The sequence below is a fragment of the Schistocerca nitens genome, chromosome 12, assembly GCF_023898315.1.
Source record: "Schistocerca nitens isolate TAMUIC-IGC-003100 chromosome 12, iqSchNite1.1, whole genome shotgun sequence".
Classification (NCBI taxonomy): domain Eukaryota; kingdom Metazoa; phylum Arthropoda; class Insecta; order Orthoptera; family Acrididae; genus Schistocerca; species Schistocerca nitens.
The window spans coordinates 153120411-153147185 of record NC_064625.1 but is presented as its reverse complement, the minus strand read 5'-3'; the positions used below and the strand labels follow the sequence as shown (position 1 = coordinate 153147185).

Here is a 26775-nt window from a genome sequence, read left to right as displayed (position 1 = left end):
TACAATTAAGTATTGCGTCACAAAATGTTATCCACTCTGAAATGTAATTTGGTGACCCCTCTGGAAGATAATTTAACCCTATTCACTACAAAGTGCTTTACGGTGTTTACTGACAGACAGGTAGTAACCAAGTAATATGAACAGAAACAGTTATATACCATTCACTGAGCTATGTAAGTACAGATTTATGGTTAAGTTCTAGCTTTGTTTCAAACAAAAAGGCCATAATATGTTTTAATTCTGAAACTGCGTACATGGAATTGACACGGTGAATGAGGCTTTGTCTTCTCTATAGTGCAACGAAGATGTTGGTAACATTCCCAAAAATCATTTCCGCACCAAAAACACTCATTATTATCAAATGGCACTGATTTATTCACTTAAATAGGCATATTTTAGTTATCAGAAGCATTAACAATTAGCACATAAATTTTGTCACACTGAGTGATGAACTTGCCAGATATTATTAACAATTTCAAAATTCCTTTACTCTTATCTTTATAGTCTTAAAATGGTGAGCACTGGTATTCATACTAAATGTGACAAATGTTAACTTTCATTTTATATAGCCAAGTAACCAAAATCAATAGCATTTCCCACAGCCTACAAGCAGTTCTCATTTTTCAAGACACATCTAGCAAAAATATATAATGACTTCACAAGGGGAGGTCCTCAGCAGTGGGATAGACTTTTTGACTATCTATATAGTATAACGTAAATGGATAGATAAAAAATCTACTCATCAAGTGGTAGCAGGGGAACAAACAGACAAACGTGTATAACTTTTGCAAGCTTTCGGAGCCAGTGGCTCCTCCTCCTGGCAGAAGAGTTGAAGGCAAAGGAAGAGGGGCAACGAAAAGCTATTCTAGGCATGATGGGCAAAATCTCACGACAGAATGGATCTCATTTCAGGCCACGATTTTAGGAAGTCATAGTTTTGTCGAAGCAGCTGATTAATACATTCGAGACCACTATAATACTGGGTGACAAGTGGTGTACTTCGAAGTTTTATTTTGGAAGGTTCAGCAGTACCAGGATTGGATGTGATGGCCAGAGAAATCTGCTTTTGAACTAGGCTGTTGCGATAGTTATGTCCAGAGAAGGCTGAAGTGAGAATGGTGGTGCATCTCCATAAAGAGTCTACATCCGAACAAATATGTTTGTGCCAAATGCCAAGGCTGTATGGGAGTGAACATTTGACATGGAAAGGATGGCAATTGTCAAAATGTAAGTACTGTTGTTTGTTAGCAGGTCTCCTGTGGACAGGAGTGTGTAGCTGGATTCTTCCCCCAGACACCAGTTTCACGGAACTCCTCAGGTGGAAACTAGCACTACAACATGTCTTCGGTTCTCGCCATCCACCTGGCCTTAATTTAGTTAATTCCTTCCGTATCAGCATTTCTTCACAGTAACTACTCCTTTCTTAACTCCAGTTTAGTTTTCTACATCTTTCATTTTCTGGCCTGTCTATTTTTTGCCATCCCCCTTCCCATTTCTGTTACATATAATGCACTTAGCTTTTCACTCTTATTAATTTGTGCATGATGTTTTAGTAGTAATCTCTGTCTAGCATATTACCCTTCCTACCACCTTTAAGCTCTCAGGTTTTCAAATCTCATCCTGTGCAGTCTTTCCTTCTCATACCGTCCGGTAAGTCTTCCCCGACTGGGGATTTTGGGTGACTTTTCAGAACTGTACGCCTTTCCCTAAACATCACCAGTCCTTTTCCTTTGCCCCTCTTCCTTCCCCTTCAACTCTTCCACCAGACGAAGGAGCCACTGGCTCCGAAAGTTTGTAAAAGTTAAACCCTTTTGTGTGTGTGTGTGTGTGTGTGTGTGTGTGTGTGTGTGTGTGTGTTCCCCTTCCACTACTTAGTGAGTAGATTTTTTTATCTATCCATTTACATTATATCATTTGTGTGTGTGTGTGTGTGTGTGTGTGTGTGTGTGTTCCCCTTCCACTACTTAGTGAGTAGATTTTTTTATCTATCCATTTACATTATATCATCAATAATTGATGATTTTCGTTGTTATATCTACACAGTATGTATATTAAGGTCCCAGATATTACACCATGCAACCATTCACTCTGGTAGGTCCTCATTTTCAAGTAATCAATGGAAAAAAAAATTTCATAATGCCACATAATGCTCTACAGTTTTAAAAAAGAAATATTATATTATATGGTTGTGTAGCACAATAGTTATAGTAGAAGCCCTATATGCGTGAGGTTATGGATTTGAATCTTATGAAGTACAGCAGAACCCCCCCCCCCCCCAATCCGTCGCCTTCGGGACTGGGACCATGGTCGGACCGAAAAAAAGGTCGGATTATCCGAAAAATCTAATATTTATTGCAAAAAATATAAAAAGACATTTATTACAAAAAATTAAATGATTTAAGAACTAAAACACATCTGCAGTAATATAAAAAGATGTTTTTTACACAGTGTTAAACAATATATTAACTAAAAAATGTCTACACACACTATAATATGAATTGGTTTTAAAAGGAAAAACGACAAACAAATTACAGTACTGTACTGTACTTAATAATGTATAAACGATATATACTGTAAACTAAAAAATGTTTATTGCACTGTATATAAAAAAGAAATTTTTTACAAAGAAATAAACTACTATCTGTATAAACTAAGAAATGATTATACTGTATGCATTGTTTTTACAGTAAAAACGAAAACAAATTACTCGGAAAAAAAGTCAGTGATACATTTTTGTTTAGCAGATATTATTCTAGATTTAGTTGCAGTGTCCCTCCATTTTTTTATCCACAAAACGTCCATTGGAGTTGAAGTTGGATTCTGCTCGATGTATTGAAGGACGATGTCAAAAGCGTTTTTTGCATTGTTGTGTGAAATCCGGGTGGGGGGGTTCGTCTTCGCCGTCCGAGTCCTCATTCACAGTTTCCTGGCTAACAGCGGCAACAATCTGGTCGTCCTTGACCTCTTCAAAAGTGTCACAGTCCTTATCACATTCGTTGATCCACTCTTCAACTACATTGGCAGGGACGTTCGGCTCCAGAGTTTGTACATCTTTAACAATTTCCAGTGTGTCGTCGTTTCGCTCATCTTCAGTATGCTCATTTTCAGTCATAACTTGTGGCCAAAGCTTACATCACGATTTCCACAGTGTGTCAGGTTTCAGTTCATCCCATGCTGCAGCGATTGTGTAGATTGCATCTCTGATGTTCAGGGATTTCATTGCCTCAAATAAGTTATGACCTCCTTCAGATTTTTCCAAGATTGAGCTGATATACTTTCTGCGATATCGCCTTTTTAACCATTCGATAATGCCTTAATTCATTGGTTGGACGAGTGAGGTCACATTAGGAGGCAGAAAGAGAGCTTTTATGTCCCCTCAGGTGGATGTGATGGTGCGTTATCCAACAGCAGTAGAGCACGAACAGGCAGATTTTTTTTTGCTTCGAGTCTTTTTCGACCGATGGGACAAACTTGTCGAAAAACCAGGATTGAAAAGGTTGCAGTCCATCCGAGCAGATTTTTGATAGCGGTAATAAACCGGCAAGAAAGATAAGTTTATATTTTGAATGCCCTTGGCTTCTTAGATTTGCCAATGACGAGCAAGGGGAGCTTGTGGGTACCATCCGTGTCGCTACAAGGAATGACTGTTATTCTATCCTTTATAAGTTTTGTTCCTACCACGGCTTCATTTGAAGCTGCGAGCATTTTTGTTGGCAACATTTTAAAGTTCATCCCTGTCTCGTCGATGTTATACACTTGGCACGGTAACAGTTCATTTTCTTCTACAATTTCTTGCAACTTAACAGAAAACTCCTTAGCAGCTGCGGCATCGGGAGATTTCACTGGAAATAGAAACAAATCTGACACCATGACAAGTTTTCCAGCGATTAATCCAGCCATCACTGGCAGCAAACTTACTTTCAGCTTCCAGTTTTTTGTGCAAAACTATAGCTTTCTCTTTGGGAATTGGTCCGGATATTGGAGTTCCTTTCCTTCTTTCTTGACAAAACCACATCCACAATGCGTTATCAAGCAGTTCAAGTTTAGGCTTTTTTAATGTTTTGAAATTCTTCAGAGTGTTTTCACCGTCAATCGTAATTGTATAGGATTCAATGTCTCTCCGATTCTTCCTCCAATCCTTAACTGTCGTTAACACCTACATTCAGTTCCTTCTGCCAGTCTTTGTAGCACTGTTAATTTTTCATTTAGTGAAAGAGTTACATGTTTATGTTTGGATCCATACATGTTGAAAAACAGACAAGTGTACACACAATGAATCTACAGTAATAAGTACTGTAGAGAACACGGAATAAAGCAAAGAACAACATTTTTTAATTCCAACAAAGGATAAAACTGCACAATAACGTACAGTATAACAATATGCACAGCAATAGACTCCGCAACAATGGCCCGACAGGCGTCCAGTCAGTGATAAGTCGGCACAGGCTCGCGAGCCTGAGCATGGTCGGACTAACCGGAGTGACGGATCATCCGAGGTCGGATTAGAGGGGTTCTACTGTACTTTGAAATTTTTTCACCTTTAAATGTTTATCGAAATGCCTTTGATAATTATTTTCATTCAATTAATGGATTTGATTGTATTTTTTAAAATTTTTATTCCTTTCTTGCTTTATTTTCATCACCACAGTAACTTTTTCAATTTTGCTCATTTCTTCTTTCTCTCATTCTTTTTCCCAGTTCGAATCTTTGTGAACCTGAATTTAATTATATAATTATTTTTATGTATTTATCAAAATATTTAAACATCTAAAAATGCCAGCCTATTGATTAAAAGCAACAGACAAAATAATCTATTTATATATGCAATGGCATCAGAATGTAATTTTTGTTAAAAGAAGTACATCATCTTGGTCGGTATCATCGTATAAGCATTTAAATCATAAATTCTTATTGCACTAAGGACAAAATAACGCAGATGAAGATTTGAACGAAAGAAGGGATTACTCTATAAGAAAAATCAAATTCAAGCAAAATGAGGGATAGAAATAATGAATGCATTATCAAAAACTAAAATGTATTATGATGAAACAGAAGAAATGAAATTGATCTTACTGCATGTAAATAATTAAAATCACATGCACAAAGATTCCAAGTGGAAAAAGAATTATAGGAAGAAAAAAATGAGAACTGGAAAAGTTAGATCAGTGATCAATAAGACATGTAAAAGGCATGGAAATAAAAAAATACATTTAAACCTCTTAACTGAATAAAAATAATGATCAAAGTCGTTTTGATAATGATTTAAAAATAAAAAAATTCAAAGCAGCTAATGAGATTTGAACCCACAATCTCCTACCTATAAGGCTTGTACTACACTATACTTTGCAACCCATCTGTGTAACATCTCTCTTTTTAAAACTGTAGAGCCTCATGGGAATTTCCGATTTTTTTCATCAATTATTTGGAAATGAGAGATCACCAGGCTCAATGGCTGCAGAGTGCGATACCTACAATACCAAACAGATGGTTTCAAAATATCAATCCCAACACTGGGATCTCTGCTTGTCAGTATTGACTACCATAATAGAAAGAGAAATTTAATTGAAACAGTGGGAAGTTTTAATTACTGACGTGATGGATGGTACACGATTCTTGTAATAGTTTTGTTCAAACTTTGAAATAAATGCAACAGGCCACTGTTTTTTCTCTAACATCTCAAGTCTCACGCATTTTGAAGAAATGGACTAAAAAGAAATTTATGTAGGGAAGAGTACCCACAGTTGTGAGGGTCAAGAAGTAATGAGCATGTGGCGATGTTCATTAAGAACTTTGCACTGGAAGTCCAAAAAACCAAATACAAACAAGTGTGAAACTTCCTGGCAGATTAAAACTGTGTGCCCGACCGAGACTCGAACTCGGGACCTTTGCCTTTCGCGGGCAAGTGCTCTACCACTGAGCTACCGAAGCACGACTCACGCCCGGTACTCACAGCTTTACTTCTGCCAGTATCTCGTCTCCTACCTTCCAAACTTTACAGAAGCTCTCCTGCGAACCTGCAGAACTAGCACTCCTGAAAGAAAGGATATAGCGGAGACATGGCTTAGCCACAGCGCACACTCCGCTGCAGAGTGAAAATCTCATTCTGGAAACATCCCCCAGCTCAGTGGTAGAGCACTTGCCCGCGAAAGGCAAAGGTCCCGAGTTCGAGTCTCGGTCGGGCACACAGTTTTAATCTGCCAGGAAGTTTCATATCAGCGCACACTCCGCTGCAGAGTGAAAATCTCATTCTACAAACAAGTGTATTTTCAACATTATTACGAAAAATATAGATTGCTACTCAGTGTGTCATCTTAATAATGAGTAGCACTCTATCCTTTTCATAATACTGTTGATATTCCAGTGTGGATTTTCCCCCGTCTGAAGTACATTTTCAGTCCTTTGGAATAAAGCAACAGATGTAAACAAGAGTCAATAAGAGCTCTTTTGTGGCCATGTTAAGATCTTGCTTTTACACTAAATGTTTTGAAGAAGAAGGTGTGGTGAAAGGAGAAAGCTTTAATATGCAAATTTGAACAAAACATCGAATGAAATAGAGAATAACAGAAAGAGAATATTTTTTCCTTTAGAGTAACATAACGGAAATGCAGTGCACCGATAGAAGAAAGAAAACAGAGCGGGGAAGAAAAGAACAGATAAGACAGCACAACTTGTGAGGAAGTACATAAAAAAAGAAGTGCACCTATCTTCTCCTATTCGGTAACGAAACTTGGGCGTGCCGAGATTGCAACTTTACCTACAACTCCTATACGTCGTGTCAACTGCTACACATTTCGGTGGCTGCACTCGGGGGTCCTGCTGCCACGGGCTGTCATCACGGGCACCATCGTCGAGCAGTGCAGTCGCTACGACGACAACCGTAGGGACCTGTTCCAGAATTATCAACCGGTGGGTTCTATTTCATTTACAGGATTGGCAGTGTACCGGAACAAAGTAAATGTATGATCTGTGTACAGTAAGCACTGTATGACTGCAATTGAGAACTGACTGTACTCCCATGTGTAGTTTCAAAAATTTAGTGTTCTGTTAGATTAATTAATTTTACGAGACTACAAAGTTACCAAATATTGCTAATGGCAGTTGTTGACGAAGGCAAAGCAGGGAAGCTAATATTTCATGTGGTTGAGTGCCACCGAGGGCAATTTCATACATTTCAAAGTAGAATGGATCAATTTCAAACTTAAATCCTTTCAGATCCTCTGGCTACAATTGTGCACACTAACTTTTACTATGTTTTAGCTCCAATTGAAACCTGAGGTACACATCTGTGAATGTGCTGCAAACTGCTGGGCATCACTACGAAAATATTAAGCAAGTCAGTGTAGCAGTGCACAGCAGCTTGTGACCACCAGAATATATGGATTTGGTTGGTTTGCTATTTTGCACGGTAATTACTGAATGATTATTTTTCTATTTATTACAAAATAAAATATTTCATAATTAGTTATTTCAGTCCACAAAATGAAGCCGAGTGTACAGAGTACGTTTTAAAATTGGGTACATATTTTTGTGTAACTCTTGCATCTAAAATCATTTTAAAAAATCACCCAAGAGCATTGCCACACAAAGAAAAATTTTCCTTCCTCCAGAAAACATTCAGGTTCCAGAAGGGTTATGTAAATACTAGGTTTGAGAGTCTCGAGCCGTGCCTAGAAGACACTAAGACTCAGATGGAGGGTCAAGCTGTCTAAGAAGATATACAAGTAGACAATATTACTACAAATGGTAAAGTTTTGAAGTGTGATTGGAAACTATTGAAGATACAATTTTCAAAGAAGTGGAGCAAATTCACGATTTATGGCCGAAAACCGTTAAGACAAGTTGACTGTGATATATTTCAGTTGGCATAACAGCAAGACTGACAGTGAAGAAGTCACATAATGCGAAGTCCAGCATGGAATAATAACGATATGAATCACCGTATAGAGGAGGCATTGAGTCGCAGAAACACACAATTAAAAAGACTGCTGCTAAAATATTAAAGCTTTCAAAGTCCTCCCCCAAGTGAGAGAGTGTTTGTTTTCTATTGCAGAGGAAAGACTTTGTGTGAAAGTTTTAAAATTTTAGCAGTCTTTTTTCACTGTGCCTGTCTGTGACTCAACGTCTCCTCTATATGCTCTCCTTTACATATTGGTGAGAAGAACACGGTTAGACTAGGCAAGAGAGACCGTGATACGGATATAACTCAAGGATGACTCAATGAAGTTGAAAACTTTGATAAAAGAAAAACTGATGCTCATTTTATGGCATCTGAGTGTGTAGGACATTTAGTACAATCATTAATGAATCCAGAAGATAATAAAATTGGTAAGAACCTTACAGAGCATTTTATTCAGTTGTTGACTGGGAGTGATGCAATTGGCCTGGCAATAAAACTTAAATATAAGAAGGTGTAAGTCAAAAAATATATACTGGAACACAAAGAGAGTCTATGGGAGGAAATAAAGTTTGAGTAGGGAAAAGTGTAGTGCACGGATTCTCCACATTTAAGTCGAATGGAGGAACATCCCATAATTTTACTTAAACACTTTAAGGGAGCCTTTCCTGAATGATCTGTGGAGGATTCACTTTGTAAATAGTCATTTAGAGGGTGAAGCACTCCACTGGGGATGTTACATTGTGATGAATTTTGAACATAAACACCCACAGCCACTTGAAATGTAGGGTAAATAATCCTACGTTTCCAAAAAATTAATAAGAGTTGTTTTTTTTTAATTAACTGCCGACATAACCCATTTTAGTCAATATGGTGTTATTAAATCTTATTCTTGCAACAAAATCAATGGGAAGGATGAGACTGCTTCTTCATCAGCAGCTCTTCACATCTCAGCAAAACTTGGGAATTGTGACTCACATCTTTCTTCATATTCTTTTGTGATCTGTTTTTCCTGTTGATGTCTGCTAAATGTTGCAAAGCAATCAACTTCTGGAAAATACTTCAGAAAGTAATCTCCGAGTTCGGTTAAATGAGCCACAAACACAGACTTCCATCCTTCACTCAACCGAAAAACATGGTCTTATAAAACTGTGCAAAGAGCAGAGAGAAAGTAACCAGTATCTTTATCATCCAACTCTTCCTTTCATAATACTAGACTGCCATCTATAAGGTGCTATAGTATTGATAGTTACTTGTAGGTCCACCAGATACCACTAATACAGCACACATTGTTTGCTTACTCAGAAAACCAATAAACCAAACTATTATTTTTATAAAACCACCGTGGTGCCCCTATTGTACAGCCGTGACATCCCTGGCAGCCACCATGCACAGTTTGAAAACCCCTGATCTATAGTGAATTGGAGAGACAGTTTAAAATTAATTATTGGTCAGAAGGAGCTCAGTGTAAGCTAAGGTTGGAGCTGCATGTTTACACACCTTACCAGCCAGAGTGTGTAGGTTTCTGACAATTTTTAGTGTGGCATTTAATCAAATTAAAATATGGGGATGTGCCAATATGGGAATATGATTAGAGGAAGTGGGTACCAGTAGGCTATTTTTTAATATAAAGGAGAAGCTATTACAAGGAGAAAGCACTAAAGTGTCAGCAATATCAGATTATAACAAAAATGCAACAAAAGATGGAAAATGAGAATAAAAAGCAATTGCAGCCTCCCAAAGGATGTAACAGGGATAAGGAAATCAATGGAAATCCAACTAGCAGTGTGATACCAAATGAAAATAAAATACAGGTAACACAGAAAGGACATTTGGGAGAGTATTCACACTCGTGCCAAGATAGAAATTCAACTAATGCGAATCATAATCAGAATTCAAAGGTTTATCTTAAGAATAATGGTGACCGAATATAGTAACAGTAAATGTGAACATAACAAAGAACGAAAGATGATACAGTTAGTCAGATTCCAAGATGGGCAAAAGCTGAGAGATGAGCTATTGGATGAACCAAAGGGAGTGTGAGGAAGGGAGAGGATTACATACAACTGTTTAAACCAATCACTGCTGGACAAACAGGACAGAAAAGAATTAATATTGTACTCAAGTAGTGATATAGGTACTATTAATAACAATACTAGAGAAGGAAAGTTGCTACTCACCATATAGCGGAGATGCTGAGTCGCGATAGGCACAATAAAAAGATTCACACCAGTAAAGCTTTCGGCCATTAAGGCCTTTGTCAGCAGTAGACACACACACACACACACACACACACACACACACACACACCTACCTGCAGTCTCAGAGAGCTGAGACCACCTGTCGAGTATAAACACTGGGTGTGGGCCGAGTGTGCTGGCCGCCGCTGGGTGGTTGGATGGATGGAGGCTCTGTAATAATGTGCTTCCATAGGAGTAAAAAATAATAAGGGAGGATAATGGGAATAAGATGGATAGCAGCAGGAATGTACTGATGTGTGAGATAATGTAGTGAGCAGATCTCATATGCATTACCTGAATACAATTAATAACAGTGAATCCACATTATGAAGTACAACTTGGTAATTATTGGTATTTTAACAAAAGTATTCAATTTGGGCGCAACTGTGAATAAAGGATATGGACGAGGTTCCAGGATGGAGATTAACACGAAAACAATGTCCGCATAACACATATCGAGACATAATAAGCATTTCCTTTCCTACAACTGACTTCAGGTGCTCATTCCATTCACATAATTTCATAACACTATACCTTGTTTCGTAATCGACAAGATAGAGTCTAGCAACATACCATTAATGTTACATTCGAATATTAAAGCAATGTTTCTACACGCATACACATTAACTTACATTTACCCCACATCTAAAGCAGCACACCAAACAGAAATTCTGTGTGTTATGGTGTTAGGGACAGGTAAATAGCACAAATGTTAAAAGCCAACCAACCTACTGACCTCCAGCGGACACTCCAGCTGTGTGAGGTCGGCATCAGAGGAATACATGAGATCCGGCTCAACTGCACGCCTCTTCTGGATATGTTGCTGGTTCAGGTATCGAAACAGCTGGTTTAAGTAACTCACGCCCGTATTGTAAAATTCCCATGCCTGAAAGCAATTATTATTCACTTATCAGCCAACTCATATAAACTTAGCCACATTAGTATTTAATTTTTTTTATTTAAATTTGTTAGAAGAAGTCATTTTCCAGTGCAGCCTGTTCTTTTGTTTCAAAATAAACAATTTATTTCACTATTACCAATCGACAAGTTTGCCCCCTAGGGCGTTATCACGTTACATCACAACAAATATTGTTACACTCACTATGGACGTCACATCTGTGATAGTTGTGCCTGTGGATACTATTATTGTGCAGAAATATCATTAGGGATGCTATCACATGTTGCTCCTTTATTATTAACTAAAATCTATTTGTATTAACTAAAATCTACCACAAATAATCACTGTCATGTGTTCTATTGAAATGAACACTGATAGGTACAAAATTTCAATTCTGCACACAGTATTTTTAATAACAAAAAGCAAATGAAGTTTGCTTTGAAGTGCAAGATTTCAACATTCTGCCATCAAGCAGAACACGTATCTGACAAACTGACAGGGCGCAACCATATTTTTGTGGCAGTAAAAGGCTGTTCGTGTTGTTCTGGTAGTGGCTGCACTATGGCTAATTTACTTAATGTTTGAGCTAAGAAAGCTAGTGATGTTGGTAGTGGGAATCAGAAAATAAAAACAAATATTTATGAATGAAAAAAAAGCAAAACTGGAGAATTTAATTTTGAGCAAGAGTGGAATGGAACATATTTCCATCTCTAAAGGAATGATTCCCTCAAAGAAGCTCAGTGATATTGAACAACGATGTGTGTAAATAGCAAACTAAGACTTTGACAGTGGACACGACTGTACATGGCGAGACACAGACAGTATGAAGAAATTGAACATAATTTTCTCACACACTCTCTTCATACGTTGCAACTATTGCTATGATCGAAATCAGGGCACAAGTAGTTTCCTGACTGGCCAATGCACTGAACTTACAAATAAGAGAAGAGTAAAGAACACCCACACAGCCATCAAAATGAGGACTGAGATCTTTAAGGAATTTACTAACATAAATATAATGTTTCTAATAATAAATGTGTGAACAGGTAAGTAGAAAGAGTGTGTAAGGCTTATGTTACAGCTTCCATTTTACTGCTTTGTGTGTGTGTGTGTGTGCGCGCGCGCGCGAGAATGTCGACTGTGACATCATGATGTTTCAAAAGACATGTATGTTTTCAGATTTTTATTATTCATACTGTCTTTATTTCTTGTGTGTTCTTAATGCGGTAACACTGAAGAATGGCAGTTATAAGAATGAATTTTCAGTCCGTAAATCTTCATGTAATTTGACATTTGCGGTTTACGTGAGGGATTTCAAAGGAGACAATAAATGTTAAATAATTACACAAACAACTAGTGTAACCTCTAATTCAGCTCCAGGTAATTTGATGGTTTAGTTTTGCAACTGAGTGCCAGAAAGTAATTCTTAAAAACTTGTGTGTGCTAAAAACAGAAATTTAGTACACTTGCATTATTTTTTTAACCATCATTTTGATTTGCAGCTCCTTGTACTGGCCGTGTTTGCAGTTAAAATTGTTGGATGTGAGGTCCGCCAGTTAGGCAAAACACTGTTTTTCTCAGTACCCAAACATGTTTTGGCACCACTGTGCCATCATCAGTGGGTTTTCGTTTTTATTTATTCTTTACATTTGGTGCGCACGAATTTTCTGGATCACTTGTGTGTTAATTACTACAGGTAGCTTTTCATGTTTTCGTGTGGCAAGCACTTCCATTCTCCGCATCATGCTGAGGTGTTGTAATGCACACGTAACTGTAACAAGTATTTTCCACAAATAACTTAGTAAAACACTTCACTACACTGTGTTCTGGTGAAGCGAAAAGTGTTTTACTACGTTATTTGTGGAAAATACTTGTTACAGTTACGTGTGCATCACAACACCTCAGCAGGATGCGGAGAATGGAAGTGCTTGCCACACGAAAACGTGACAAGCTACCTGCAGTAATTAACACACAAGTGATAGAGAACATATTTGGTGAGCATATCGGAGTGAGTTTCACGCTTACGGACGACAATGTGAGCCACCATCGACACAATCTTGTGAATACTTTCCTAAAATGACATAGAATCAGTCAGATGGAATGGCCTCCATATTCTCTTAATCTCAACTGCATCGAGAATGCACGGGCCGTGCTAAAACGAGTAGTCGCAACCGTCCGTTCCTGCAAGAGACTGTACAGAGCACAAGAGAGGCCACTGTGGAGGAATGGGACGAGTCCCACAGGCTTATCTGGACAATTTGATAGAGAGAATGCCCAACTGCATTCAAAAGTGTCTTCAATTATGCAAGATGATGATGAAACTGTAGTGTTTGCGATGGAATCTTCTGTACAAAGAGCGACGTGCGAAGCATACGACCACCACCACCGTCATACCTTAGCAAAAGATCTTGCTGAAAACCCAAGGAAATTCTGGTTTTACGTAAAATCGGCAAGTGGGTCGAAGGCTTCCGTCCGGTCACTCACTGATCAGTCTGGCCTGGCAACGGAAGACAGCAAAACGAAAGCTGAAATTTTAAATTTAGCATTTGAGAAATCTTTCACGCAGGGGGATCGTACAAACATACTGCCGTTCGAGTCTCGTACAGTTTCCCGTATGGAGGACATAGTGATAGACATCCCTGGGGTTGTGAAACAGCTAAATGGGTTGAAAATAAATAAACTGCCAGGTCCTGATGGGATTCCAATTCGGTTTTACAGAGAGTACTCTACTGCATTGGCTCCTTACTTAGCTCGCATTTATCGCAAATCTCTTGCCCGACGTAAAGTCCTGAGCGACTGGAAAAAAGCGCAGGTGACACCTGTATATAAGAAGGGTAGAAGGACGGATCCTCAAAATTAGAGACCAATATCCTTAACATCGGTTTGTTGCAGGATTCTCAAACATATTCTCAGTTCGAATATAATGAATTTCCTTGAGACAGAGAAGTTGCTATCCATGATCAGCACGGCTTTAGAAAGCATCGCTCCTGCGAAACGCAACTCGCCCTTTTTTCACATGATATCTTGGGAACCATGGATGAAGGGTATCAGACGGATGCCATATTCCTTGACTTCCGGAAAGCGTTTGACGCGGTGCCCCACTGCAGACTCCTAACTAAGGTACGAGCATATGGGATTGGTTCCCAAATATGTGAGTGGCTCGAAGACTTCTTAAGTAATAGAACCCAGTACGTTGTCCGCGATGGTGAGTGTTCATCGGAGGTAAGGGTATCATATGGAGTGCCCGAGGGAAGTGTGGTAGATCCGCTATTGTTTTCTATCTACATAAATGATCTTTTTGATAGGGTGGATAGCAATGTGCGGCTGTTTGCTGATGATGCTGTGGTGCACGGGAAGGTGTCGTCGTCGAGTGACTGTAGGAGGATACACGATGACTTGTGACAGGATTTGTGATTGGTGTAAAGAATGGCAGCTAACTCTAAATATTGATAAATGTAAATTAATGCAGATGAATAGGAAAAAGAATCCCATAATGTTTGAATACTCCATTAGTAGCGTAGCGCTTGAGGCAGTCACGTCAATTAAATATTTGGGCGTAACAATGCAGAGCGATATGAAGTGGGACAAGCATGTAATGGCAGTTGTGGGGAAGGCGGATAGTCGTCTTCGGTTCATTGGTAGAATTTTGGGAAGATGTGGTTTATCTGTAAAGGAGACCACTTATGAAACACTAATACGACCTATTCTTGAGTACTGCTCGAGTGTTTGGGATCCCTATCAGGTTGGACTGAGGGAGGACATAGAAGCAATTCAGAGTCGGGCTGCTAGATTTGTTACTGGTAGGTTTGATCATCACGCGAGTGTTACGGAAATGCTTCAGGAACTCGATTGGGAGTCTCTAGAGGAAGGGAGGCGTTCTTTTTGTGAATCGCTACTGAGGAAATTTAGAGAACCAGCATTTGAGGATGACTGCAGTACAATTTTACTGCCGCCAACTTATATTTCGCGGAAAGACCACAAAGATAAGATAAGAGAGATTAGGGCTTGTACAGAGGCATGTAGGCAGTCATTTTTCCCTCATTCTGTTTGGGAGTGGAACAGGGAGAGAAGATGCTAGTTGTGGTACGAGGTACCCTCCGCCACGCACCGTATGGTGGATTGCGGAGTATGTATGTAGGTGTAGATGTAAAGTTTTTTGTGTCTATCCAGTACAAGCACATTTATTTTTGTTTTCTTATGACTGTACCTGACCGAACAAAAGCAATTTTGTTTCCTGTTATGTCCAGTACTGACAATGAACCAATAAGCAACATTTATTTTGAGCACTGTATTTTGCTCATAAAGCTAATGTATGTGGACATACTGTGCACAATTTCCATCACCAAAAACTAGTATCCTAGCCACAAATGAGATCACTGAACGGAATAAAAAATTGGATTGATAGTGAAGTATGTCATGCGTGCATTACTGGAAATAATCAATCAGGGCAGGGTTTGTTTCCAATCAGGAAATAGGGCCTAGGGTGGGCCAAAGTGTAAAATCTGACCTAGAAACAACACATTTTTGAAAGGAAATCAGTCTATTGCTTTAGAAAGCAAAACAGTGTAAATTATGAACTCACTTTTGTAGTGTATGCCTACGAAGATTCAACTTTCCTGAATGAAGCTGTTTTATGTTTGAAATACGCACCAATATATTGGCAATTAGCTACTTTCACCACTCTTTTACATTATCAAAGAGCATCAGACAGAAGTAAATTATTTACTTCCATTTGTCTGCATTTCATAATCCATACAACAGTTATGACTTCATGTATACAGACTGAAGCAGCGTGTGAAAATTTGTACCAATGCCAGGAATCAAACCACAGTCTTCTACTCACTAGGCAGATGCGCTAGCCACTATGCCACCTTGGGCACAGTGGTTCGCACAACTGCACGGATTACCCTGGTGTGCCTCCCTCCTTGATCCAAATTCTCACTGCTGCATCAGGCTACTTTCAATGCCGCCTTACACATGAACACAATTGCCGAGGCTCTCTATGTTATGGAATAGCACCTCAGCATTGTACGTACCATATTTTACAGACTATAAGATGTTACGGACTATATGAAGCATCTTAAATTATTTTTTAAAAAATAACATCTTTACAATTTTTATTATCAGACTGTAAAGACAGACTGTTTATAAAAGTGAACTGACCTTTAAAATCCCTGAAATCAGTCATCTGAACTTTCTTCTTCTTCTTCTTCTTCTTCTTCCACTTCATCATCATCGTTGTCCTCTTCATACATAATATAGGCCTCACTACCATTGAGAGTGTTGCTTATGCCGCACTTCTTGAAAGATTTAACAATAATGCAGCAACCAGTCGCAAAATCATGTTTTATTTATTCACTTTTGCAAATCGATTTCAACTGATTAACAGCCATCATCGATTACTACTCAGGGCACATACTGGTTGGAAGCACCGATGATGGCTGTTAATCAGTTGAAATCGATTCGCAAAAGTGAATAAATAAAACATGATTTTGCGACTGGTTGCTGCATATTTGGTAATTTTATGATTTACGGTTGCTGCAAGACTTGGGAACCACATTGAGGCCATCATTCATAATAATGTCTTCTCTCACTCTAGACCACAACTGTTTTACTCACTGGCACTCATTTTATTGTAGGTCGTTTTAATGCTCCTTTCAGCTTGAATTCATGTTGGTTTTCATCCATCATCCATTTGTTCCATTCCTCTATCAAATAACACTTCAAATGGTTTATTTATCTGGACATCAAAAGGTTGCAGTTGTGAAGCAAACTCTGTATCTTCCTGTCTCAATTTCTCTTCCACAGAATTTTTCAAATGACCACCGAACTGATCTAGCGCAAGAACAGAACTCTTCTTCAATGAAGCACCTTTCCTTCTTTCACACTTAATTTCATACCAGTCTCGTCCATCCAAACCTTGTCATGTACGCATGTAACAACACATGGCAGTACCTCAGATGGTTTTGGCATTGTTTTGCACTTGAAAATGATCATTGGATTAAGTTTAGTACAACATGAAGGGGCAACACTGAAGTGCATTTTTCATGTCCACTTGTTTTTATAGTTAAACTTTTAGCACCTATCATGGTAACAGTTTTGTTACTCGGCACATCAAATGTCAGAGAAGTTTCGTCCATATTCGCTACTTGGCTTAGTTCCACACTGGCCTTCTTTTGATGGTGAATAATAAAGTGATGGAAAGGTAATATTTTATCTCGTACTCTTGTGGCATTTTCAGAGATATTTTGGTTTTGGTTCACATACTAAGTCCGTGATGCTTCATAAACCTGTAGCACCAACCAGTTACACCCTTAAAGTACGTAATGTTTCACTGTAGCGCTTGCTTACGAGCATGCATTTGAATCATTTTTGCATTAATTCCAAAGACATTTTGACAGTGCCCTTTAATCCATTGCAATATGTCATCTAGTTTTGGCCATTTTGCATTCAGTCCTCTATTTGCACAGTCTTTTTCATTTTTTTTAAGTTCTTTACTAGTCTGTGAATCACGAATGGTTTTCTCTGCTGCTCTGTTTCCATGTTGTTCTGCCGTTACTTTCAACTTATAGCCTGCATCATATGAATACCAACTAGCCACTAATAAAACTATTGTACTGTTACCAATAACATATATCACTGTCAATGTACGTTCACTGGCACTGTGACTGCAATGACACATCACAAGCTACACGAAGTAACACATTTGTGATGGCAGGGTGGGAAGGAGACAGTGTTAGCAAGCCTGTGAATCCCTGCAACTCGTGTCTGTTGCATCGGTGCACCGTTGCTACCAGTTGAATCCAGTGTTGCCAGATACTGACAGGTTTCCAGTAGTTTCGAATATACGGCCATTTTTAAGACTGGCAGGTATTTTAAATCAAAAACTGGACATTTTTACATAAATTTCGAGTATAAGAAGAACCTGAATTTTTTAGGCAATTTTTCGAAGAAAAAAAGTGTCTCTTATAGACCGTAAAATGCCAAATGGGGATCCAGCCTGAAACCCAGGGGCAGATGCTTATACAAATGAAATGACACAATTTCAGAGACTCTACTTGTGTCATACAGACTGATTTTATATTCCACTTCAGTCTGTATACATAAAGCCATAGCTATACGTGTCATTTAATCCAAATTCTCACTGCCACTCCAGTCTACTTTAAATTCCCCCTTCTACACAGACAGACTTGCTGTGGGCAGTAAAGTCTCTGAAACTGTTGTCATTTCATTTGTGTAAGTTGTTGCAACTGGGTTTCAAGCTGGATTCCCCATTTACATTCGATGCTGAGGTGCTATTCCAGAACATGGAGAGCCCCAGCAATTCTGTACATGTGCAAGAGGAAATTTAAGGGGCACTGATGTGGCAGTGAGAATTTGGATTCAGGAGGGAGCTGAACCAGGATAATCTGTACAGTTGTGCGAACCACTGTGCCAACATGGTTTAGGAACTAGTGCACCTCCCTAATAAGCAGGAGACTGGGTTCCATTTCTGGTCTTTGTACAAATTTTCAAGCGCTGCTTCAGTCTGACCTGCCTACATTGTGAAGCGTTCTATGTGGGAATGACCAGCAACAAACTGTCCATTCGCATTAACGGACACAGGCAGACAGTGTTTGTTGGTAATGAGGATCACCCTGTGGCTAAACATGCCTTGGAGCACGGCCAGCACATCTCGGCACAGTGTTACACCGTCCGGGTTATCTGGATACTTCCCACTGACACCAACCTATCAGAACTCCGAAGATGGGAACTTGCCCTTCAATATATCCTCTCTTCCCATTACCCACCAGACCTCAACCTCTGCTAATTTCAAGTTGCTGCCGCTCATACCTCACCTGTCATTCAATAACATCTTTGCCTCTGTACTTCCGCCTTGACTGACATCTCTGCCCAAACTCTTTGCCTTTACATACGTCTGCTTGTGTCTGTGTATGTGCGGACGTGTGTGTGTGTGTGTGTGTGTGTGTGTGTGTGTGTGTGTGTGTGTGAGCGCGCGTGCGTGAGAGAGTGTATACCTGTCCCTTTTTCCCCTCAAGTAAGTCTTTCCACTCCCGGGATTGGAATGACTCCTTACCCTTTCCCTTAAAACCCACATCCTTCCGTCTTTCCCTCTCCTTCCTTTTTTCCTGATGAAGCAACCGTGGGTTGCGAAAGCTAGAAATGTGTGTGTGTGTGTGTGTGTGTGTGTGTGTGTGTGTTTTATTGTCTCTATCAACATACCAACCCTTCCGTTTGATAAGTTACAGAATCTTTGTTTTTAGATATATTTTTCCCATGTGGAATGTTTCCCTCTATTATATTCATATCATTAATTTGAACCCAACAATTACGTTTGTTATTGTCACTGTTGCATTTCGAAATCTTTTCTGTCATCTTACTTTCTCTTTTTGTTTGTGCAAGTAGTTTCACTTTGTATTCACCTTCTCCTTTTTACCGTAATCTACCATACAATTTTATCCTGCATATATATACTCAATAATACGTAGCTTACTTCCTAACCATAACAAAAAAAAAATTTTTTTTTCCACTTTCAACACTATCGCTGCTATAAAATCCACCGTTCCCAGTTCACAAACAGTTCCTTTCACCTATTAAACAACCATTTCAGGTAGTTCTAACAACTTTCGCTATACTTCCATTCCTGTTTTTCCCACATCTCTGATCATTTTTTAGCCGCTTCCCACTGGTTTTAACATCGTTATTTCTTTGTCACGCAATTGTTAGCCTCATTTTCATGATCTGTCACCACCAAACCACTCCTTAAAATACATTTACACGCAGTTTTTTCGAAATTTACCCGAATTTCTCCACCCTTTAACGTGTTTTGGAGGCAACACAACCACCTAACCTTTGTGCACATCATTGTTTACCAACCTAAGTTCACCACAGGATCAACATAGCTCAGCTTTAACCAACACTTTTTCGTCTTTTTTCACACCAGATCTCCAGTTGCTTTCGAGTTCACCTTTATCTCTACCCATATATATATACTTTTATTTTTATATCTAAAAACAAACATGATGTGACTTACCATACGAAAGCGCTGGCAGGTCGATACACACACAAACAAACACAAACATACACACAAAATTCAAGCTTTCGCAACCAACGGTTGCTTCATCAGGAAAGAGGGAAGGAGAGGGAAAGGTGTGTGTGTGTGTGTGTGTGTGTGTGTGTGCACGAGTGTATACCTGTCCCTTTTCCCCCTAAGGTAAGTCTTTCCGCTCCCGGGATTGGAATGACTCCTTACCCTCTTAAAACCCACATCCTTTCGTCTTTCCCTCTCCTTCCCTCTTTCCTTATGAAGCAACTGTTGGTTACGAAAGCTTGAATTTTGTGTGTATGGTAAGTCACATCATCTTTGTTTTTAGATATATTTTTCCCGCGTGGAATGTTTCCCTCTATTATATTCATACTTTTATTTTTATTTTCATTTGAGCCCCATGTTACGCTTTCCACATTCTAATACCATGTCACCCTCGCAACATCCCCACAACGACCCCATTAAGTTTTATTTACATTCCCTCCGCAAACATGCCTTCGCCCTAGCCAGATTACGCGCCTGTATTTTATTTACTCAGGCTTGTCTGACATTTGGCATTACCCCCAAAGGACTCACACTTAAAGTTCCCATCTCTGGCTGCAACCCTTCTTTCCATCAGTCCCTATACCAGTTCCAAACTGAACAATCCATTGCCCTCACCCACCTAATCCTTCACCTACACATCAACTCAGCCAATGAACACACCCGTCAACTCCTAACCTTAATAAAAGTCCTCAATCTTTCCTCTCCCACATCCACACCGGCTGTTCAGAGCATCCTCCTACAGGCCAACCGCAAATTAGAACAGCATGCCACCCTCCACCTCAGAAAACTATCCAATCTCCTGGTTTCCCACCTCCGGAAAGGCAACTCACTCACCCTCCACAACCTTTCCAGCAAACCTCAACCTCCTCTCATTGCACACAGACCCAGTCTCTCCCATCTACTCAATCTCCCACTTCCAGCTCCACTCCCCCCAAACCCTCAAAATTCCAATCAACAGTATCTGGAACCACAACACCCCAATTCAGTAGTTAACCTTTCCTCCAAACCTCTCTCCCAATCTGAAACCTCTGTCCTATCCAAAGACCTCACCTTCAGCCCCACTCCCAGATTCAACCAAACAGCCCCCGTCAAAGATTTACTGTCCTACACTCGTACTCTCTGCTGGAAATATCACTTTGCCACGAAGACAAATAATCCTGATCCTACTCCCCAAGACACTATCCAAATTGAACCCTGCCTGGAACAGTTCCGTCCTCCGTCACAGCGGGACCCACCTCCTCTTCCTCAAAATCGCCCTCTCCAAACTTTCCAGGAATTTCTCACTTCCAGCCTTGCCTCTCAATCCTCCTTGAAAAGCCTTAATCCTACTCCCAACATCACCACAGCTGAAGCCCAGGCTATCAATGATCTGAAGGCTGACCGGTCCATCCTCATTCTTCCGGCGGACAAGGGTTCCACGACCGTGGTACTTGATCGTCGGGAGTATGTGGCTGAGGGACTGCGTCAGCTTTCAGACAACACTACATACAAAGTTTGCCAAGGTAATCCCATTCATGATGTCCAGGCAGAGCTTCAAGGAATCCTCAGAACATTAGGTCCCCTACAAAACCTTTCACCTGACTCCATCAACCTCCTGACCCCACCGACACCCCGCACCCCTACCTTCTACCTACTTCCTAAAATTCACAAACCCAATCATCCCGGCCGCCCCATTGTAGCTGGTTACAAAGCCCCCACAGAACGTATCTCTGCCTACGTAGATCAACACCTTCAACCCATTACATGCAGTCTCCCATCCTTCATCAAAGACACCAACCACTTTCTCGAACGCTTGGAATCCTTACCCAATCTGTTATCCCCGGAAATCATCCTTGTAGTCATTGATGCCACTTCCTTATACACAAATATCCTGCACGTCCAGGGCCTCATTGCAATGGAGCACTTCCTTTCACGCGGATCACCTGCCACCCTACCTAAAGCCTCTTTCCTCATTACCTTAGCCAGCTTCATCCTAACTCACAACTTCTTCACTTTCGAAGGCCAGACATACCAACAATTAAAGGGAACAGCTGTGGGTACCAGGATGGCCCCCTCGTACACCAACCTATTTATGTGTTGCTTAGAGGAAGCCTTCTTGGTTACCCAGTCCTGCCAACCCAAAGTTTGGTACAGATTTATTGATGACATCTTCATGATCTGGACTCACAGTGAAGAAGAACTCCAGAATTTCCTCTCTAACCTCAACTCCTTTGTTTCCATCAGATTCACCTGGTCCTACTCCAAATCCCATGCCACTTTCCTTGACGTTGACCTCCATCTGTCCAATGGCCAGCTTCACACATCAGCCCACATCATACCCACCAACAAGCAACAGTACCTCCATTATGACAGCTGCCACCCATCCCATATCAAACGGTCCCTTCCCTACAGCCTGGGTCTTCGTGGCAAACGAATCTGCTCCAGTCCCGAATCCCTGAACCATGTATATAAAAAAAAATCATATCTGTACAAGATCAGTTAACCTCTGAAATTGTATCACTGCATTTCCATACAACAGGGTCAAAAAATTAACATGTAATTATGGTTGATGTTATTGTAGAATGGGGCACTATTTTATGATTTTCTGCGAATTAATATTTTTTCAATTCAGTGGTTACTGTAGCACATTTAGTACTTGCTTTCTTCATTTTCTTACAATCCATCATATTTGCCAGACTTCTCACCATATCCATATCTCTACTGCTTCTAATTTGTTCCTCTCCCATTTTCCACTAATTCATCTTTCATAACAATATAAACATTCTAAATAAATGACTCCACAAATTTCTTGTTTACTTCCATGTGATGACAGGAGTGCGCTAATATTCTAATTTATTTCAGAGAGATCTTGTGATCACAGTAAATCTGCCCCCCCCCCCCCCCCCCAACCCTTCGAGTCCACACACACACACACACACACACACACACACACACACACATCTTATGGTTGTTCAAGGCATTAGCCAAACCTCTTAACACAAATCATGTCCTTTCCTGAATCTGGGAAGATTAAAATGACATTTGCAGATAAAATTCAATGTATTATTTCCTTACGAATACATTTTCTCCCTATTGTGCTCTGTTTATACCACACTTACACTAGACAATTAAATACATGTGGCTGCACTCCTTCGTATTTTTAAATTATGAAACTGACTTTCTGGCCAGTACAACATATAAATAATGGAAACCATCCAATATTTTGACACTATTAGTTTATTCTTCATCGAAGGAATATACCCCATTTCATGCTTGAAGAAGGAACTAATAGTTCCGTAACTAAAACGGTTTCTTGTACTCTTATATGTCAATCAGTGCTAATAATATCGTCTCCACAAGCTAAGTACTGAATAGCAGTTATGTCTTTAAAGTTTTATTATTCAGTGTAAGCTCCCCCTTTCTGTTTCAGGCTTTGTCTTACAAATTCCTACACTCTAAAGGTATCATAATGTGGAACAACAAGCATGCAACAGGAAACACTCCAATTTCTACAGGAAAAATGAGACAAACCTGGTGGTACTGTTGCAACAGCTCTCTATCAGGAAGTTTCGCCAACTTACGCCTCAGTGCAGAGACATGTTTCTGCAACAGCTCCTTCAGTTCCCTATAGAGCCGATCGGCGAGTGGTTCGGGCTGAGCAACACACAGACTGTACACGTCAGAGAAGCGGCCGTTCCATTCTGCCCGGGCCACGGGCCGGAGCGTCAGCACAGCCTGCACCGTCTTCGAGAGGCCGGCCCACGTCTCATCGAAGTTAACTTGCGTCGGTCTGAGCGACATAACTACTGCTTACTGTGCACTTTCAATTCAATCCATGGCAATTGGCACTGAAAATAGAGCAATAATGTTAGCATGTTGGTAGAGAAATTTCAAACAGCACAACTGTCTATAGCATTCAAACCTAAGGATGGTTTGCAGCAGTATGCTATTCCTCTTCATTTCTTAATTCATTCACACATCATGTTCCATGAATCCCACCATGAAAGAAATGTGAATCAAGTGAAGGTGTAAACTGATAAGCCAAAACAATGAGACCATATCCCGGTGCAAGACTGAATGCTATCTTCTGGCACTGCGGGTACGTGAAGTGGTTAGAAAAGTAGGTGGTGTGATGAAAATATATGGAGAATAATTTTATTAGGAACATGGAATAAGCTTACATGTCACTTGATTTAACCTCCTTCAAAGTACTGTCCTTGGCGAACATGCACTTATCCTAAGGTTGAATCCATGATTGGAAGCATTTCTGGAAGGCATCTTTCGGAGGGGCATTCAGCTGTTCTGTCATGACCCTCTCAGTGTCAGGAATGGTGTCAAAACTTCTTCCTTTAATGTATGGTTATAATTTTTGGGAAGAGCCAGAAGTCGCATGGTGCTATATTTGGTGAGTTAGGGACACACAGGAATACTGTTTCTGGCAAAAAATTCACGAATCAAAAGCGAGTTGTGACAGGACTCATCATTATGATGAAGAAAGAAGCCATTGGCCCATTTTTCTGCTCTCTCTCTCTTTGTACATCATTTTGCAAATGTTGCATTACGCCCTTATAAATTTTGGCATTTACAGAACAAACGCTGATCACACTATGTCCTCAATACCGAGCGGAAATAATAATAATAATGATTGAGCACAACTTTTGACACTTGATTTTGATTGATGCACCTTTTTATGGTGGGAAGATTCACTGGTTTTCCATTGGGAACTTTGAATTTTGGTCTTGTGGTCACATCCATAGACCCTAGTTTAATCTTCAGTTACAATTCTGGACAGGAAGTCCAGATCTGAATGAAGACAATCCCTCAAGTCCCTGCAAACTGACACATGATCTTCCTTTCGTTCATCATTTAAAAGTCAGGGAACAAAATTTTGCACTCACTCAGCTCATTTGAAAATTATCATTTAAAATGCTGTGCACAGACCAATACGAAATGCGAAGTTCTTCGGTAAGCTCTTGAGTAGCTATTTCCCCTCCCCTTCCAGGGTAATGCATGTCCCGAACATTGCTCGTCTTCTATCAACTCGTTTCAGTTTTTTAATTGCTCATACCACTTGTAAGCAGTAAGCAGTCTTCAGAGTTACAAGATTATCACTATACACCAATTTCACCACATCATGAGTTTCTTTGGCACTTTTTTGCAACTTGAAACAGAACTTCATGTTTACGCATTATTGAAGGTCCACCACGGGCAGCAGACATGCTAAACACAACCTTACTCTAGCATCTCTGGATGCTGACTGATAAGTCAGAATAGATTCCAACCTGTCTCAACGGAACAGGCTATTGGACAAATCACATCAAATGGTTGTAGCATCAGCAGCTACCACTAAAAAAATTCATTCATTGTACGTTTTGATCACACCTCATAGAATATGGAAGTCAGAGGCTTGCCCAGTCTGTTGAGCATTATAGAAGATGTTCTGTGGCAGCCCCACAATAGAGCACAATGCTGGTGCAGGCAAATTTTTCGGAGCACATCATTCGAGGCATATTGTTGGACACGAGGATCCACAGCAGGTGACCACTACGTGTTCCCATGTCGATCCAACACAATCGCAAGTTACGATTACAATGACCACGGGATCATAGAGATTAGGCTGTGGATCAATGGAAATGCGTCACCCGGTGGGACGAATCTCGTTTCTTGTTACGCCAGATCACGGTCACGTCCAGATACGCTGTTCAGACTGCTGGGAAGGTGCACCGTGCCACAGATCAGGCCGATGGGGGCTGTATATTACCGTGAGGACAGTTCACCTGGGCTTCAGTGCGACCTGATAGTAATGAAAGTCATTGTGACAGTTGTGGCATCTATCAGGAAGATAACTGTCCATTTCATAACACCAGAATTGTGCTACAGTGATCTGTGAAGCAAGACAGTGAACCTGCACTGATGTCTCGGCAGCCAAACTTGAATGATCTGAACCACACGGAACATAACTTTGACACTATGTGGTGTCAGTTCCGTACCCAAAAACCAATGGCCCATAATTAACAGGAATTACATGACTTGTGCAAAGACACAGAGTTTCATGTACCTCTGAAAACATACTGAGGACTTATCGAGTCCATCATGTGCAGGTGGGGCGACATGCTATCGAGCAGGTGGTCACAATGTTTTGGTTGATCAGTGTATGCTAACAGGCCAAGGCAGTCACTGTAAGATACTTACACATAGTGTAGTAACAATAGTTTATGAATAGTGCTCATCTACTCAGACTTATTGACACAATATCATGAAAAGGATAGATTGCTACTCCACCATTTTGAGGAGATGTTCAGCTCCATGCCTATCTGCTAAACACGCAAGCTTACAGTCAATAAACCTCCTTCTAAAGTGACAACCAACACACACACACACACACACACACACACACACACACACAGGTGAGTAGCAATCTATCCTTTTCATAATATTTGTCATTATTCCATCCTGCATCTTCCACCCTTAGAGAGATCATTTCTAGTTAGGAGAAAAGCAGATACTTTGAAAAAATCCATTGTTCCTCTTCTTACACTTTCAGCTGCAGCTTTTATTTGTTACTACACACTAAGCATCTACATAAGTATAATTGCTATATACTTGGAAAATCAGTGCTGTTTAAAACTAGCACTAGAGTTAGCTAGATTTTACATATCAGAATCCCAGCTGT

General features: G+C 40.0%; 1 protein-coding gene across 1 annotated transcript in view; it reads right to left on the bottom strand.

Annotated features, from left to right (window-relative positions):
• LOC126215023 (cullin-2-like) overlaps positions 1 to 26775 on the bottom strand; it is a 128986-nt gene that overhangs the window by 84579 nt on the left and 17632 nt on the right. The window contains exons 2-3 of the mRNA XM_049941645.1: positions 23634 to 23950; positions 10871 to 11020 (exon numbers count right to left, since the gene is read on the bottom strand). Of these exons, the coding sequence (XP_049797602.1) occupies positions 10871 to 11020; positions 23634 to 23903 (420 nt within the window). The 5' untranslated portion in view covers positions 23904 to 23950. The remainder of the gene's footprint in view (positions 1 to 10870; positions 11021 to 23633; positions 23951 to 26775) is intronic.